This window comes from Oncorhynchus nerka, linkage group LG23, assembly GCF_034236695.1.
Source record: "Oncorhynchus nerka isolate Pitt River linkage group LG23, Oner_Uvic_2.0, whole genome shotgun sequence".
Classification (NCBI taxonomy): Eukaryota; Metazoa; Chordata; class Actinopteri; order Salmoniformes; family Salmonidae; genus Oncorhynchus; species Oncorhynchus nerka.
The window spans coordinates 13,525,630-13,545,008 of NC_088418.1; the positions used below are offsets into that span (position 1 = coordinate 13,525,630).

General features: G+C 41.6%; 1 protein-coding gene across 2 annotated transcripts; it reads left to right on the forward strand.

Annotated features, from left to right (window-relative positions):
- Nucleotides 1–193: 193 nt before the first annotated feature.
- Nucleotides 194–18,301, forward strand: LOC115106321 (MBT domain-containing protein 1-like). 2 transcript variants are annotated; one of them, XM_029628925.2, is made up of 17 exons: nt 194–347; nt 1,294–1,495; nt 1,792–1,925; nt 2,099–2,219; nt 2,499–2,581; nt 2,819–2,936; nt 3,134–3,268; nt 3,839–3,927; nt 4,052–4,277; nt 4,631–4,686; nt 4,800–4,904; nt 5,117–5,264; nt 5,491–5,573; nt 5,847–6,081; nt 8,921–8,992; nt 12,354–12,530; nt 13,937–18,301. In XM_029628925.2, exons 1-17 carry the CDS (start codon nt 327–329, stop codon nt 14,056–14,058), a joined length of 2,127 nt encoding a protein of 708 aa, XP_029484785.2. In that variant the 5' UTR covers nt 194–326; the 3' UTR covers nt 14,059–18,301. The 2 variants fall into 2 exon arrangements, with proteins under 2 accessions (XP_029484785.2, XP_029484786.1); XM_029628926.2 differs by lacking the exon at nt 12,354–12,530.
- Nucleotides 18,302–19,379: the final 1,078 nt, after the last annotated feature.

A 19,379-nucleotide genomic window follows, 5' to 3' on the forward strand; every position in this document is an offset into this window, starting at 1 on the left:
TATATTGACTGAACCTTTTGGCAGGTCACTTTGCTCTTTTACAATCGAAAATTGTGATATTAGTAAATTACATTTAATGAAAGTAGGGTGGACTATTGACACAATTGTTTTGTTTCTGTGTGTTGTCGTTCAGCACTGACCAATCACAGCAAAGTGGGTTCTGAACGCGCATGCTCATTTGATACATTGTATTTTTGTTGATACTATCCTGCTTGAGTTCCTTTCGGGGCTCTGAGTTGAGCTTTTTCAAGCTATTAAACCCCCTACTTTGGGGGGTTTACTATTCAAATTGAGCCAATAAAATACTGTAACTATATGAAGGGCTGATGGAGAACACAAGGGATTTGGTGAGTTAATTTTCCCGATGTGGTCCGTCCGTATCCGATATGTTGTGTAGCAAGCTTGCTAACTTTAGCCTTAGCTAGCGCCTCACTTTCGTTATCGGATTGTAGTAACAGCTGATTGAATCCCCTAAACCACAAAATAGCCATATCCAACAGCCCTTATTTTATTGGAAAGTGAATATGTGAATACTTTATTCGGTTTTTACATGCTAAATGGCTACTCATTTAAATAATTTATTGCAAGCGGTGTCTTGTAACAGACGCTAGGTCAGCTAGCCAAGTAACTAACGCTAGAACTGGAATAACAGGTTTGCTAGCTAAGGCCCAGCCCATGTCGTTCACATTCATTCCGCACAATCCTTTTTAACAATGTTAGCTAGCTAAGTGTTACCGATATAAATAGCTAGCTAGCCAGTAACGTTAGTGTGATTAAGATGAGGGAGAAAGGATCGTTTAGGAGGTGTTTTCTCCAGACAGCTAAGTTAGCAAGCTAGCGTTAGCTACCAGCTACTATTATATGCAGAGGTGGTAAATAAATTAACACTCTTAGGCGGCTGTGTGATTATATAGCAAGGAAACTGGTATTGTATTCTATATATATATATATATATATATATGTAAGACTCGGTTATTGCTCAGTTACATTTTGTTATCCGATGCTAGTAACTGTATTGGTATGGATGTTTCTCATCTGTAGCCATGTATATATGCGTAGCCATGGTAGTTATATCTGCTACATATCAGCGTGGCTGTTGTATCACATTGTTTACCGTACACCGTTTCCAAGTATACCAATCTTCTATTAGGACTAATATGCCATAATAAAACATGTTATTTGTGATTATTCACTTGTTGAAAGAAAAACAAGTGTCAAATTATATTATATCCCCCTCACTGTGCAATTGGTGTCAGTAGGGCGTCATGCGTTCCCTCTCTCTGCTCCTTCCAGGCTGAACGCACCCCGCGTTCGGAGCGTAAGCGCCAGGACTCTTTTGGGATGTTTGACCGGTACGACAGCTGCAGTGAGGAGAGCACCAGTAGCTCCAGCTCAGATGACAGTGAGGACGAGGTGCCCTCCATCCCCGCCAGCCTGCCCATCATCAAAAACAATGGACAGGTCTACACCTATCCCGACGGCAAGACCGGCATGGGTCAGTACAGGGAAATATTGATATAGAATCCATAGATATAAATCAGTTAAGAACCCTATGGGTCAGTCAGTGTCTCTGGGGTGATTGCACAAAACCTGTTGAGCGAGTGAATTAAGTGGCTGCCTGTGATTGACATAGATCCCGGCCTGCTACTGTCATAGTTATCCTGTCATTTCATACAATATAGTTGAGAAAAATAACTGATGAAAGAAGACTACAATTGCTTTGAATGAATTGGAATTTCCTGCTTTATTCTGGGTTTCCAGGAAACGTTTATGTGTTGCCTTTTTTTCCAGCCACGTGTGAGATGTGTGGGATGGTCGGAGTGCGAGACGCCTTCTACTCCAAGACTAAACGCTTCTGCAGCGTCTCCTGCTCTAGAAGTTACTCCTCCAACTCTAAAAAAGCCAGCATCTTGGCTCGACTCCAGGTAACCTTATAATCCCATACTATGTTCTGTATGTTATTTGTTGTAGCCAGATAGAATTAGAACATCTTCTATTTCATTTGGAAATGCAAGAGAACATAACCAGTAGAAAGTGTGGGCATATTTGGTTTCTTCAATCTAATTTCACTGTTAATGTTTTGTGCTTTTTACTAAAGGGTAAACCACCTACGAAAAAGGCCAAGGTGTTACAGAAACAGCCTCTCATGGCGAAGTTGGCAGCTTACGCCCAGTACCAAGCAAGTCAACAACAACAGAACCAGGCTAAGTCAAAAGCAGGCGAGTCCACCTGTAGTTCAGTTGGTAGAGCATGGCGCTTCAAAGCCAGGATACTGGGACCGCCTTTATGTAAAATGTATGCATGCATGACTAAGTCGCTTTGGTTAAAAGCTTCTGCTAAATGGCATATATTATATTATAGTCAGAACACACAATCTCTCATATTGTTGTTATGCAGAAGAATGGCCTTGAATGGAAGATGGTTTTAGTCATAAGAACACACATTCTCTGTCCTGACCCAGTATAGTGAATGTTGACCTTGTTCCTTCTCCCCAACAGTGGTTCCTGTTGAAGGCTTTGACTGGGGGCGGTACATCTGTAGCAATAACTTGGTTGGAGCACCAGTCAGCTGCTTCAAGCACGTACGTTTAAACAACAGCTAGGCGTTCAAATGGTCCTGTATTGAAGTCTATTGCAGATGCTATATCTGTAAATCTACCTGGTTTTGATCAACACAAGTTGATCGGCATGGCAACAGTTTGGGTCGTTTCCATGGTACAATTCAAGGGTCATACTACTCCACACACCCTAGAGGTACACTTACCCTGTGAGATATATTATGAACTTATGTAACGTTTAGTTATTTCTCGGTGTCTCAGGTCCCTATGGGTACGTGCTGGGGAGACCTAGCTGAAGGAGTGATGGTCGAGGTGCTCAACTCCGATACTAACCTCTCTACTAAAGTCTACTGGGTAGCAGGGATCGTCAAACTGTCAGGTAAGAACACATCTAACCACTTGAAGGATTTTTATCCGTGTAACAAAACAGTTCTTAACATTTTGAAAGTATTGTTGTTGTTTTTTTTGTTGCCATAATGAGCAGACTGTTGTTAATATTTCTTTGAAGAATGCACAGTAATGGGGTTGTAAAGATGTTCCATGAAAGGCTCTTGCTGTTTCTGTTCTCTTCCCCAGGGTTCAAGGCTCTGCTGCGGTACGAGGGTTTTGACAACGACACCAGCAGGGACTTCTGGTGTAACCTCTGTGTTCCAGAGATTCACCACGTCGGGTGGTGCGCATCCAGCGGGAAACCGCTCGTACCTCCCAAATGTAAACATCATTCCATAATCATGGTCATAGTAACATGCCTTTTAACAGGCCTTTAACAGGACTTTTTAACAGGCCCTTTAACATGCCTTTAACAGGCCTTTTTAACAGGCCCTTTAACAGGCCTTTTTAACAGGCCCTTTAACAGGCCTTTAACAGGCCTTTTTAACAGGCCTTTTAAACAGGCTTTTTAACAGGCCCTTTAACAGGCCCTTTAACAGGCCTTTAACAGGCCTTTTTAACAGGCCTTTTTAACAGGCCTTTTTACAGGCCTTTTAACAGGCCCTTTAACAGGCCTTTAACAGGCCTTTTTAACAGGCCCTTTAACAGGCCTTTTAAACAGGCTTTTTAACAGGCCCTTTAACAGGCCTTTAACAGGCATTTAACAGGCCTTTAACAGGCCTTTTTAACAGGCCCTTTAACAGGCCTTTTAAACAGGCTTTTTAACAGGCCCTTTAACAGGCATTTTAACAGGCCTTTTAACAGGCCTTTTTAACAGGCCTTGATCTTAACAGAAGATGGAAAACAGATTGATAGACTGATGATGGATTATGTTTCTGGTTTCTCTCTCAGCGATACAGCTAAAGTACTCTAACTGGAAAGCTTTCCTTGTGAAGCGTCTCACTGGGGCCAAAACGCTACCACCAGACTTTGCCACCAAGGTAAGATTTCATCATATTGAGCTGCAAGATGTAAACACTGGTAAGGACGATGGCTTAAACTCTCCCTAGTTCTCTAAAAGCACCCACTCTTAGCGCTTCCTTTCATTCCCCCCTCTCTACCCAGGTCCATGAGAACATGCAGTTCCCCTTTAAGAAGCTGATGCGTGTGGAGGTGGTGGATAAGACTCACCTGTGCCGGACGCGGGTGGCCCTGGTGGAGCAGGTGATCGGGGGACGGCTGAGGCTCGTCTACGAGGAGGGCTCTGACGACTTCTGGTGTCATATGTACTCCCCGCTCATACACTCCATCGGATGGTCCCGGAGCATCGGACACCGCTTCAAACGATCTGGTCAGTCAAGTTAGTTGGTTTTGGGTAGTTAATTTGTTAGTGAGTTAGGCCTAGGTAGGTAGTTGGTTTTGGGTAGTTAATTTGTTAGTGAGTTAGGCCTAGGTAGGTAGTTGGTTTTGGGTAGTTCATTTGTTAGTGAGTTAGGCCTAGGTAGGTAGTTGGTTTTGGGTAGTTCATTTGTTAGTGAGTTAGGCCTAGGTAGGTAGTTGGTTTTGGGTAGTTCATTTGTTAGTGAGTTAGGCCTAGGTAGGTAGTTGGTTTTGGGTAGTTCATTTGTTAGTGAGTTAGGCCTAGGTAGGTAGTTAGTCCAATGTGTTTGTTTTCGGACTCTGCTGACAATGTTTGTTTCCCAGATGTGTCAAAGAAAATCGATGGTCAAATGGATGCCCCCGCCCAGCTGTTTGCCAAGGTAATACACCACATGTTTACAATGCCCCAAGTCTTTGTGCCTCTGTGGTTTGTATTGATTCTTTTCCAATGTACGGATCCAGAATGATGAATGAATCTGTGATATCTCCTCAGGTGAAAGACGTGGACCAGAATGGTGAATGGTTCAGGGACAGGATGAAACTAGAGGCCATCGACCCTCTAAACCTCTCAGCTATAAGTGTAGCCACTGTAAGAAAGGTAACTGTCTCACTTCTCCGCTTTCTGTGTAGCCACTGTAATAACGGCATGGCAACAGTTTGGGTCGTTTCCATGGTACAATTCAAGGGTCATACTACTCCACTGTTGGCTCCCCTGGATTGGGGTTTCCCTCTACTTACTTTCAGCCCCGGGTCACCTGTTAAGGTTTTGAGTTGTATACATCTTAGATTGATGTTTGCTGTCTGTTTCAGGTATTGGCAGACGGGTACCTCATGATCGGTGTCGACGGGTCGGAGGTGACGGACGGCTCAGACTGGTTCTGCTACCACTCCACCTCTCCCTCCATCTTCCCTGCCGGCTTCTGTGAAATCAACAACATCGAACTCACACACCCTAGAGGTACACTTCTTACCCCATCTTTCTTTTCCTTCTTTTACAGACTGCAACATTCCCTCACTCAGGTATTTATTTATTTTTCAACCGTTGTTTATTTAATTAAGGATAGTCTCATTGAGATAGTCTCTTTGTCCCAGTTGTTGAAGGTAGCTCTTGTTCCTCTTCCTCTTTGGCCTCTCTGGTCAAGGGTTATGTGTTAACCCAGCCTTACCACTGACTCTGCCCACAGGGTACACTAAACTGCCATTTAAATGGTTTGACTACCTCAGAGAAACAAGTTCAATAGCCGCTCCTGTGAAGCTCTTTAACAAGGTAGGACTGATTCCTGACATCGTGGCTGTGTTGTTTTGTTGGTTAGCGCAGTCCTGTGGTTCTGTCTTTTTATGATCACATGAAAATTATACTTCAAATAAAAATGACTACAAGCAGGCATTACCTACAAGGCAAATTATTTATCTATTTTTCACTAACATACATGTTTGATGTAAGACATTTTTCTAAAATTGTTATGGAAAAAACACAATTGACCACGAACATAAAAATGTCTCTCGTCTTTGCCTCCGCCATCTTGTTGCCCCTGCCCAGGATGTTCCAAACCACGGGTTCCGTCAGGGTATGAAGCTGGAGGCCGTGGACCTGATGGAGCCCAGGTTGGTGTGTGTTGCCACTGTGACTCGGATCGTCCACCGCCTGTTGCGCATCCACTTTGACGGCTGGGAGGATGAGTACGACCAATGGGTGGACTGTCAGTCGTCTGACCTCTACCCCGTGGGCTGGTGTCAGCTGACCGGATACCAGCTACAGCCCCCCGCCGCACAGAGTGAGATCAAACACCACAGTTCTACCCAAATATAACACACCAACATGTAACACACCAACATGCAACACACCAACATGTAACACACCAACATGTAACACACCAACATGCAACACACCAACATGTAACACACCAACATGTAACACACCAACATGCAACACACCAACATGCAACACACCAACATGTAACACACCAACATGTAACACACCAACATGCAACACACCAACATGCAACACACTAACACACCAACATGCAACACACTAACACACCAACATGTAACACACTAACACACTAACATGTAACACACTAACACACCAACATGCAACACACTAACTCACTAACATGTAACACACCAACATGCAACACACTAACTCACTAACATGTAACACACCAACATGCAACACACTAACAAACCAACATGTAACACACCAACATGCAACACACTAACATGTAACACACCAACATGCAACACACCAACATGCAACACACTAACACTCCAACATGTAACACACTAACATGTAACACACCAACATGCAACGCACTAACACACCAACATGTAACACACTAACACACCAACATGTAACACACTAACACACCAACATGTAACACACCAACATGTAACACACTAACATGTAACACACCAACATGCAACACACTAACACACCAACATGCAACACTAACACACAAACATGTAACACACTAACACACTAACATGTAACACCACCAACATGCAACACATTAACACACCAACATGAAACACACTAACACACCAACATGCAACACACTAACACACCAACATGTAACACACCAACATGTAACACACTAACACACCAACATGTAACACACTAACATGTAACACAATAACACACCAACATGTAACACACTAACACACCAACATGTAACACACTACCATGTAACACACTAACACACCAACATGTAACACACCAACATGTAACACACCATCATGTAACACACCAACATGTAACACACTAACATGTAACACACTAACACCCACATGTAACACACTAACATGTAACACACTAACACACCAACATGTAACACACTAACATGTAACACACTAACATGTAACACACTAACATGTAACACACTAACACACCAACATGTAACACACTAACACACCGACATGTAACACGCTAACACACCAACATGTAACACACTACCATGTAACACACCAACATGTAACACACTAACACACCAACATGTAACACACCAACATATAACATACCAACATGTAACACACCAACACGCAACACACTAACACACCAACATGTAACACACTAACACACCAACATGTAACACACTAACATGTAACACAATAACACACCAACATGTAACACACTAACACACCAACATGTAATCAAATCAAATGTATTTATAAAGCCCTTCGTACATCAGCTGATATCTCAAAGTGCTCTACAGAAACCCAGCCTAAAACCCCAAACAGCAAGCAATATAGGTGTAAAAGCACACTAACATGTAACACAATAACACACTAACATGTAACACACTAACACACCAACATGTAACACACTAACACACCAACATGTAACACACTACCATGTAACACACTAACACACCAACATGTAACACACCAACATGTAACACACCATCATGTAACACACCAACATGTAACACACTAACATGTAACACACTAACACACCAACATGTAACACACTAACATGTAACACACTAACACACTAACATGTAACACACTAACACACCGACATGTAACATGTAACACACCAACATGTAACACACCAACATGTAACACACCAACATGTAACACACCAACACGCAACATGTAACACACCAACATGTAACACACCAACATGCAACACACCAACATGTAACACACCAACATGTAACACACCAACATGCAACACACTAACACACCAACATGTAACACACCAACATGTAACACACCAACATGTAACACACCAACATGCACCAACATGTAACACACCAACATGTAACACACCAACATGTAACACACCAACACACCAACATGTAACACACTAACATGTAACACACCAGCATGTAACACACCAACATGTAACACACCAACATGTAACACACCAACATGCAACACACTAACACACCAACATGTAACACACCAACATGTAACACACCAACATGTAACACACCAACATGTAACACACTAACACACCAACATGTAACACACCAGCATGTAACACACCAACATGTAACACACCAGCACGCAACACACTAACACACCAACATGTAACACACCAACACACTAACACACCAACATGTAACACACCAACACGCAACACACTAACACACCAACATGTAACACACCAACATGTAACATACCAATATGTAACACACCAGCATGTAACACACCAACATGTAACACACCAACATGTAACACACCAACATGTAACACACCAACATGTAACACACTAACACACCAACATGTAACACACTAACATGTAACATACCAACATGTAACACACCAACATGTAACACACCAACATGTAACACACCAACATGTAACACACCAACATGTAACACACCAACATGTAACACACCAACATGTAACACACCAACATGTAACACACCAACATGTAACACACCAACATATAACATAACAACATGTAACAAAGGAACATGTTACACACTAACACACCATGTAACACATAAACCAAACAACTACCACTTAGGCTCTCATTGATGGATTGGATTAAGTTCCAGCTAATACGTGACCAATTACTTGATAACATGCGATTGGAGTCCCAAACTAACAGGCAGAAACATTTGTGTAAAACAATAGGCCACTGTTTATTTGCTGTCATTTCAGTGGCCAGAGAAATCCCTGCAGCTGTACCTAAGCACAAGAAGAAAGCCCAACAATACAAAGGACAAAAGAAAAGTGAGTTCTCTTCTCTTTCATCATCACTCGCTTCCCTCTTTCCCTGGTCCACACCAGTGGAGACTGGTGGGAGGATCTATAGAAGGATGGGCTTATTGTAATAATGGCTGGAATGGATTCATTGGAATGGAGTCAAACATGGTTTCCGTGTGTTTGATACTGTTCCACTGATTCCATTCCAGCCATTGCAATGACTCTGTCCTCCCAAAATGCCTCCCACCAGCCTCCACTGTTCCACACTCTGGTGGGGGGAAATCTATCTAGCTTAGAATTTCTGTTAATGTTTAGTTTCTTCTTTCTTGTCTGTTCTTTGGGATCTGATTGGTTGGCATGAGTCCCATGACAGGAAGCTGCAGTACTCTGGGCGAGTGCCAAAAAGGTGGCGAGGGTGTTGTAACACTGGGTGTGATGGTCCATACCACAGAGATAAAAAATAGGACTTATCTTTCTGTCTGTGCCATTCTGGTGTCCGTGACAACATAGGCAGTGCCATTGGGGCTCTCTCCATTTTAAAGTAGTGAATGTTATTCTGTTGTGTTTGAAAAAGGATAAAGATAATATTGTTGATTTATCGTCCCCTGCTGTGTTGGAGTCTTCTTGTGTGTTATTCATTTGTGGCCACTAAATGGCAGTGATATAGCTTAAAGCCATTTTCAAACCAATTTGAAGGAGGCAATACTCTGCTCTTTGGCTGATCACTCCCAACCCATAGGAATCCCCACCCAGTTGGCCACTTTAAAATGGTGGAAGGCCTCGATGGCAATGTCCACGCTGAAACTGGTTCTATCCATCTAGAGCCCTCTGTCTACCTCTATGTTCCAAGCACAGCTTGTTCCACGTCTTAGGAAGTGGTTTAGCAGGGCTATGTGTAGACATGTGGTCACACACCACGCTAGCTGGTTTACTTGAGTCTGGCTTACCTTGGGTGTATTCAGAACATGTTTTAGAACATTTCACAGCAGCATACCACCCTGCATACCACTGCTGGCTTGCTTCTGAAGCTAAGCAGGATTGGTCCTGGTCAGTCCCTGGATGGGAGACCAGGTGCTGCTGGAAGTGGTGTTGGAGGGCCAGTAGGAGGCACTCTCCTCTGGTCTAAAAAATATCCCAATACCCCAGGGCAGTGATTGGGGACACTGCCCTGTGTAGGGTGCTGTCTTTCAGATGGGACGTTAAACGAGTGTCCTGACTCTCTGAGGTCATTAAAGATCCCATGGCACTTGTCGTAAGAGTAGGGGTGTTAACCCCGGTGTCCTGGCTAAATTCCCAATCTGGCCCTCAAACCACCACGGTCAACTAATAATCCCCAGTTTACAATTGACTCATTCATCCCCCTCCTCTCCCCTGTAACTATTCCCCAGGTCGTTGCTGTAAATGAGAACGTGTTCTCAGTCAACTTACCTGGCAAAATAACGGATAAATAAAATAAAATAAATAAATCAGAACCGTCTTCTGAACCGTTTGAAACATGATTGGTGTTTTTGAAATATTGTATTTAAACAGAATAAAATAACTTGAACATGTACAGTTGTTATATATATATAATATACATACATACAGTTGAAGTCAGAAGTTTACATACACTTAGGTTGGAGTCATTAAAACTTGTTTTTCAACCACTCCACAAATTTATTGTTAACAAACTGTAGTTTTGGCAAGTCAGTTAGGACATCTACTGTGTACATGACACAAGTCATTTTCATACCAATTGTTTACAGACAGATTATTTCACTTATAATTCACTGTATCACAATTCCAGTGTTTCAGAAGTTTGCAAACACTAAGTTGACTGTGCCTTTAAACAGCTTGGAAAATTCCAGAAAATAATGGCATGGCTTTAGAAGCTTCTGATAGGCTATTTGACATCATTTGAGTCAATTGGAGGTGTACCTGTGGATGTATTTCAAGGCCTACCTTCAAACTCAGTGCCTCTTTGCTTGACATCATGGGAAAATCAAAAGAAATCAGCCAAGACCTCAGAAAAGAAATTGTACAAGTCTGGTTCATCCTTGGGAGCAATTTCCAAACGCCTGAAGGTGCCACGTTCATCTGTATAAAAATGAGTACGCAAGTATAAACACCATGGGACCACGCAGCCGTCATACCGCTCAGGAAGGAGATGCAATCTGTTTCCTATAGATTAACCACCAACAACAACAACAAACGACCTTATGAAGATGCTGGAGGAAACGGGTACAAAAGTATTTATATCCACAGTAAAACCAGTCCTATATCGATATAACCTGAAAGGGCCGCTCAGCAAGGAAGAAGCCACTGCTCCAACACCGCCATGAAAAAAAACGAAGTTCGTACTTTTTGGAGAAATGTTCTCTGATCTGAAGAAACAAAAATAGAACTGTTTGGCCATAATGACCATCGTTATGTTTGGAGGAAAAAGGGGGAGGCTTACAAGCCGAAGAACACCATCCCAATCGTGAAGCACGGGGGTGGCAGCATCATGTTGTGGGGGTGCTTTGCTGCAGGAGGGACTGGTGCACTTCAACAAAATAGATGACATCATGAGGACGGAAAATGATGTGGATATATTGAAGCAACATCTCAAGACATCAATCAGGAAGTTGAAGCTTGGTCGCAAATGGGTCTTCCAAATGGACATTGACCCCAAGCATACTTCCAAAGTTGTGGCAAAGTTGCTTAAGGACATCAAAGTCAAGGTATTGGAGTGGCCATTACAAAGCCCTGACCTCAATCCTATAGAAAATTTGTGGGCAAAACTGAAAAAGCCTGTGCGAGCAAGAAGGCCTACAAACCTGACTCAGTTACACCAGCTCTGTCAGAAAAAATGGGCCAAAATTCACCCAACTTATTGTGGGAGCTTGTGGACGGCTATCCGAAACATTTGACCCAGGTTAAACAGTTTAAAGGCAATGCTACCAATTACTAATTGAGTGTATGTAAACTACTGACCCACTGGGAATGTGATGAAGGAAATAAAAGCTGAAATAAATAATTCTCTACTATTATTCTGACATTTCACATTCTTAAAATAAAGAAGTGATCTTAACTGACCTAAGACAGGGAATTTTTAACAGGATTAAATGTCAGGAATTGTGAAAAACTGATTTTTTATGTATTTGGCTAAGGTGTATGTAAACTTCCGACTTCGACTGTACATGCTATATAATTTATTACATCATGTGATTATATAGGCCATTTACCTTTATATACACACACACAATAGGATCTGTAATTAATTAGTTAATAAGTTAGCATTTATTATATTATTCAAAATACATATAAAGTAACCCTATGCCACCGAACATTCAAATCTACACTGTTGGGAGTGGTAGCAACCTGAAAGCACCCTTAGTAGCTTACCTGAGTCTAACTTGGTGTCTAGAGCGGAAGGTTCCGGTTGGTCGTCGGCTCTTCAGTCAGGCAGGCAGGAGGAGGAGCCTATCAGGGGAGGACGAAGAGCAGAGTCCGCCCCCTTACTCCAACCAGGGCCCCACTCTGGCCCCCCGGTCCCGCACCCACCACCACCACTACCACCACCACCATCACACCCACAAACCAGGTAACACTGCCAATAAATAACCACTGACACCTCCACACAGACAGAGGGTGCTAACAAGGGTCAGTCCTCAGCCACTGTAGGTGCTGACCCTGCAGGGCGATCGCTGTGTGTTGGATACACCTGCATGAAAGCAAGTTCTATTCACTTGTTTCTGTGTCATGTTATTGAAGTGAAAGTACTAATGTGAGAAATGGCAATTTCTCCTCTCACCTCGTAATGCAATTCCTCCTTTGGTCGTCTTTACTTCCAGTTCTCTGCTGCCAATGACTGGAACGAACTGCAAAAATCACTGAAGCTGGAGACTCATATCTCCCTCACTAGCTTTGAGCACCAGCTGTCAGAGCAGCTCACAGATCACTGCACCTGTACATAGCTCATCTGTAAACAGCCCATCTATCTACCTCATCACCATACTGTATTTATCTTGCTCCTTTGCACCCTAGTATCTCTACTTGCACATTCATCTTTTGCACATCTACCATTCCAGTGTGTAATTACTTCGCCACCATGGCCTATTTATTGCCTTAACTCCCTTATCTTACCTCATTTGCACTCACTGTATATAGACTTTTTGTTTTATTTTGTTCTACTGTATTATTGACTGTTGTTTGTATTGCACTGCTTTGCTTTATCTTGGCCAGGTTGCAGTTGCAAATGATAACTTGTTCTCAACTGGCCTACCTGGTTAAATAAAGGTGTTCTCAACTGGCCTACCTGGTTAAATAAAGGTGTTCTCAACTGGCCTACCTGGTTAAATAAAGGTGTTCTCAACTGGCCTACCTGGTTAAATAAAGGTGTTCTCAACTGGCCTACCTGGTTAAATAAAGGTGTTCTCAACTGGCCTACCTGGTTAAATAAAGGTGTTCTCAACTGGCCTACCTGGTTAAATAAAGGTGTTCTCAACTGGCCTACCTGGTTAAATAAAGGTGTTCTCAACTAGCCTACCTGGTTAAATAAAGGTGTTCTCAACTAGCCTACCTGGTTAAATAAAGGTGTTCTCAACTGGCCTACCTGGTTAAATAAAGGTGAAAAATAAATAAATAAACTAGGTGAGCAGGACGTCTGCAGGAAGGAGGAAAAGTGGTGATATAATATACTTTAGAAGTCTGGTTTCATTACAGGAACTACAGGCTCAGATGGAGGGCTAGGTATTAACAAGGATAGCTATTCCTGTGCTGAAAAGTTTTTTGTGACTAAAAATGGTTGTTTACCCCCTAAGATATATATATATATTTTTTTTAAATGGTTGTTTAGCTATTTTCTTCTGTCTTGGTGTTAAACATTTATTATCTGTCTTGGTATGCTGAACAGGGTTTCGACTATTTTTTATTTTTTTTAAATTATGTAACCCTCTATTTTGCTAACTCTCTCCCTCTCTCGCTCTCTCTCTCTCTCCCTCACTCTAGAGTCTCTGTTACGTCTTAAGGAGGAACAGGCTGAGGTGGATGAGTTCACCTTCTCCCATGGCGTCTCAGACCAGGAGAGCATCGGCTCTGGCAGCTACTACATCAAACAGGAGCCCTGTTGACAGGGGGGACCGGGGCTAAGCCTGGGACGGTAGGGGGAGCTGGACAATAGAAACCCCTGAAATCCAACATCCAGAGAGACACTGCCTACAACCCCCAACTTAAGACAAGACACATCCCTAAACCAAGACAAGAGCAACAGGGCAGGGTGAGCTCTAAAAAACCTCGCCCAGAAAAGATGGTCCTCTAACACTGCAATCAGGGGAGAATACTGCTGGGGGACTTGGTGCCCAAAAACACTAAGTGACTACATGCCCCGAAACCCAAACCCTTACCCCACAAAATCAAGACAGGGAGCTACTTAGGTCTCCCCAAAACCATCCAGGGGAGAAGAACACTTCTGAGCAGCTACAACATCAAAACCTGGAGCCCTGATGGACAGTCACTCATTCAGTGAGACTGACATACCATATAAACAACGGGTAACTGGACACTTCCTAAAGCCACTGGCCGGGAAGAGGGCTAAGATACCTGGACAACCTGATCAGAATCCCACATCCCTGAATGATTGGATATGACCGTGGCTTTCTGTCTTCCTCCATAAATGCATCTAGGCAGGGGGCCTTGGAGCTCTGGATGCCCACTACAGAAGCCTGTTCTCTGGGTAGTCTTGTCTCTCCCACCACCCTGCCGTAGGCCAGGCAGGACCTCTGACACAACTCGGGGACACACACACAGACACCTGCACTAACTGTGACAGATATATAGGTCTTTGGTTTATTTCTTTCAGGTAAGAGCTAAGTAAGGAGGGATTTTATTTCACGCGGTCTTGAAAGCGAGGAAAGGAGGGGGAGGGAAAAAGCTGTATAAAACAGGAATCTTTTTTACAACAATTTTGCCAGGTGGACTTGCTTTGATTTGCTAATAGTACTTGAAGTTTTGGTAAAGTTTCTGTTTTTGTTAGTTTTAAATTGGAGAATTGTTATTTTGTCTTAAATGCTGATTTGTTATCAACAGCTCTTTGGGGGAGTGGCGTGGATATTATAGTAAGGATACATATTCATAGACGAGACCTATTCAATATAGAACTATATAGATATCAAGGAAAGTGATTTGGCCTGAGTGGGTTTTGAAACCTTGTGATAGGACTAGATGGGGGTTGTGCCCCAATAGGTTAACTGACATACTACTTAGTATTGGCTATTTATACTATGTAGTATGCTAGTGTGTGTAATGGGATACACTAGATAAACACAGTCACAGATTGCACTACAGGAGCAAACAGCCAGTCTCTTTGGCTTGTTGGAACCATCCTTACCTCTAGCATGGCAGCAGCTTTAGAGTAGAAAGACCAGACTTCTCTAGTGTCTGTTTTTTTAACTAGGAAAACAACTCCAGAAACAAAGCTAAACCACATTAGATACTCGTTATTACACTCAACCATTATGTCTTATTCCTTGTCATAACCTATTTTCTTCTAAGAAAACAAGTGCAAACTCTTCATAAATCTTGTCCCTTAAAAGAGAGAGAATTTCTATCAATCGAGCAAAGTTTAATCCTAAAATGATGTCAATCAGAAATAAAACATTGTAGGCTACGTGTCAAGAACGACATCGAGGTATGCAAACCCGTTTGATTAGGGATTTCCCCCCTCTTGTTTATGGCTAATTCTTTATTTCAGAGCCAAATGGATGTGTACTGGTTAAGTATTCAACCGAGTCACTGGATAACAACGTTGTCGGTGTTAATGTCTCCGTTTATTAAACATTGCTTTGTTGATAGCCTTTTGTAAGTGTACGTTCACAAAACCAATGGGATCTGATTGGAGTAGGCTATAGCAGGAGAAAACCTTTCCCATTGGCTTCTTTATTCACCAATTAGACCGCATACATTTTTTTGCTAGATTCCTGATTGGTTGGAGATCCTCCTGACTTCCTGAATCTGCTTGTGCATTGTAGCTGGTAGTTAGTGGTGACAATTGTATCTAGACTTCCTCTCTTCCCTCGCAGTGATATGTTATATTGTTGTACTACCTCCTGATGAGCTTGGCAGTCAAATAGAGACATCGTAACGTGTCTCTAATCTGAGATGCAGGTTTGGGCAACTTGATATACCATATGCAAATAAAAAATAATGATATCCTTATATGTCTGACTAGACACCGAACACAGATATTTGTAACAGCACATTTTGAGGTAGTCTTCGAAATGGAATAATATGCAATAATATTTTCTGTATTTTGCTATGTCAGATCGCTGTATTACAACACCCTGAAGTGATATTAAGGTACATGCAATATATTATACTTGCTTCAATTGACCTACATTCTATTGCATAACTATGGCAACTATGTGAACTATGGTCTATACACAGAATATAATAGATGTTATTTGAACCCACTATGTATAAATAGAATAGTACAGAAAAGTTGACCGAGCTCAGTTATTGTTGCAGTAGATGGGGAAATTACCTAGAATCTCTCTTTCTATATACCAGTAAGGTTGACAATCAACTTCTCAGGAAATGTTTGCATTTTTCTCTAAGGTGTTTTCTTGGCTGCAAGGGTCAAGCGAAGTGCATTACAGTCCAAATTAAACAGAATGAGATTTTGCATAAAGTTATTCAAAGGAAAGGCTTAATGGAATAACTTGCTTTACAAATGAATGTCTCTTCTTGCCCATGTCTGAATGTTGATTTCTCCCCTGTTTTTGATATGGTTTCTTGTATTGTGATTGTTCTGTTGATTTGGTGAGATATTTGACATAAACCCTTCATGTCCTAATGATTAACAATGCATTGAGAACCCCTTGATCACTGTTCAGTTTGACACCATGCTTTGTGTAGCTAGGTTTTTACCCTCAATTATTGTTTCCATGTGTAGTTCCTTTGCCAACGGATGTACGATCAATAGTTTCTACCGTTTCCTCTCTGGGTTTTTAGATTGAGTTGTTAATATTAATTAAGGTTATATACAATGTCCAGCAGAGTAATTAAATGTAGTGTGTCACTATCCTCTTATGTGAACAAGGTTTGGAGTTCAGGATTAGTTTTTTTGTTAACTTCAAGTAATCAGATCTGGCACAGACTATGACGAACTAGATGAGAATGAAGAAAGCGTGAAACGATTGTGGTAATCTTAACCAATTAACTGATCAAATTACGTATCTTAGAAAAACAAAGACACAACTGTTTATAGACTAACTTTGCTGCTACCTTCCAAATAATTCCTAATGCACAATCACATTTTGGAGAGAGGGGTTTCTTTTTCAGTGATACAATGACTCTTTATTCTTAGAAATGGATGTAGGAATGTCACCGAGATGCCCAATCCAAAATCAACACCTCTGAATCCCCCCTTAGAGACCTGAAAGAACAGGATGCCATTATAGGCTCACACCTATTTGTTCAGGTGTACAAGGGGCGATACAGGAAGTGTGTGGAGGGAGGGGCTGATTTGGGACCGGATCAATTGAGTTGGTGCATGCAAAATTGTACGGTCTTTCTGTGGACCAACACTGAGCTTGGTTTGCTGTTATGGTCTTTAGTCGTGCTACCGCTCACTCTAAAATCGACCCCTAGCCACTAATCCTATGTATCCTATAGATACGAAAGGATTGGATAGGTATGAGAAAGATGGTACAAGCTCCATTTTGCCCTTTTGATAGGCTTAGTGTCATTTTGAGGCATATTGCTTACACCTATCCAAACCTTTCGGATCTTGAATGTGTAGTGGAAGTAGGGGGCGGGGAGTCAATCTAGAATGAGGTGTCTGTTTGTTCTTTGAATACTAACACGGGTCTCTTTTTGTATGTGACAACCCCACTATATTCAACCCTTATATATCATGGTGCTATATATATATTTGATAAAGTGATTTAGTTATTTTATTGGGGACATAATTCTCATTAACTGTAATTATGAATGGAGGGGCTTAAGTTATGTTTTGGTGTTTTATTTTGGATACAAATATCTAAATGATTTGTTTAAAAATATATATAGTATTGAAATTATAAACACTGACCCTTGTGGTAGAAATTTGGTTGCAATGTGGTTTGTACATCTCTATCTAGATTACATGAGGTTCTTTCTTCTGGTCATTTTGTGCTGTGATCCGAGGTTTGATAGACAATACCTTGAATTTGTAAATAAACCAAATGTTTGGGGACATAATATTGGTTGTATTATTTTTGTGTCTTTTGTTTCCAAGTATTGCAAACTGTTTCCGCATGGCTGTGAAAAGGTGTCTGTTAACCATTTTTGTAAGAATTTTTTTTTTACGCTGATTAAAATGATACTTATAAATTACCATATTTGTCAATGCCGATTATTTTTTTTCTCTCTTTGTAGTTCTATAGGTTACTTCACCTCAATGCTGTTTCAACCAGAGGCTGGTGGGAGGAACAACAGTAATGGAATAAACGGAACGGTATCAAACACATGAACACCACGTTTGACTCTGTTCCATGCATTCCATTTCAGCCATTATTACGATGAGCCTGTCCTCCTATAGCTCCTCCCACCAGCCTCCTTTGGTTTAAACACCACAGGAAATGAAAGAGGTGGTCAAAAAGTCATATGAAGTAGAATGAGGTAATATGGTGTTCCATTATCAGTGGTGGAAAAAGTTTGTAAGTAAAAGCAAAGATACCTTAATAGAAAATGACTCCAGGATAAGTGAAAGTTACCCAGTAAAATACTACTTGAGTAAAAGTCAAAGTATTTGGTTTTCAATATACTTAAGTATCAAAAGTAAAAGTATGAATAACTTAAAATTCCTTATATTAAGCACACCAGTTTATTTATGGAGAGCCAGGGGCACACCAACACATAATTTAAAAACAAAGCGTGTGTGTTTAGTGAGTCTGCCAGATCAGAGGCAGTAGGGATGACCAGGGATGTTCTCATTTCCTGTCCTGCTAAACATTCAAAATGTACCGTGTAAGGGAAATGTAAAAAGTACATCATTTTCTTTAGGAATGTAGTGAAACAAAAGTTGTCTAAAATATAAATAGTAAAGTACAGACACCCCAAAAAACATCTTAAGTAGTACTTTAAAGTATTTTTTACTTAAGTACTTTACACCACTGTCCATTATGAAGCACACACCTTTTAAACCACAGCGTCGCCTCAAATCATTATAAATCCATCAGAAATGGACACATGCATCAACCTGTTTGAGTCGGTTCAACAGAACGCAGAGGCCATTGATGAGTCCCCGGCCGATAAGATGTCCAAAACCCCATTTGGTCTTTGTGGGCAACGTCCTGGAGATGAGAGCCAGACCTGAGGATTGGAGCTCCGAGGTCACTGTAGCCTGTAGTGGACACCCAGTGAGTCTCTGGAGACCCCTGCAATGAGACGGACTTCAGAGATCCACCAGATG

What these genes read in the sequence shown, in the direction of transcription:
- LOC115106321 (XM_029628925.2), top strand. Translation starts at nt 327, where the DNA reads ATGGAGAACACAAGGGATTTG. An exon ending in ACCGCTCGTACCTCCCAAAT is followed by an intron (nt 3,269 to 3,838) that starts GTAAACATCATT and finishes TTTCTCTCTCAG; the next exon opens with CGATACAGCTAAAGTACTCT. An exon ending in CACCAGACTTTGCCACCAAG is followed by an intron (nt 3,928 to 4,051) that starts GTAAGATTTCAT and finishes CTCTCTACCCAG; the next exon opens with GTCCATGAGAACATGCAGTT.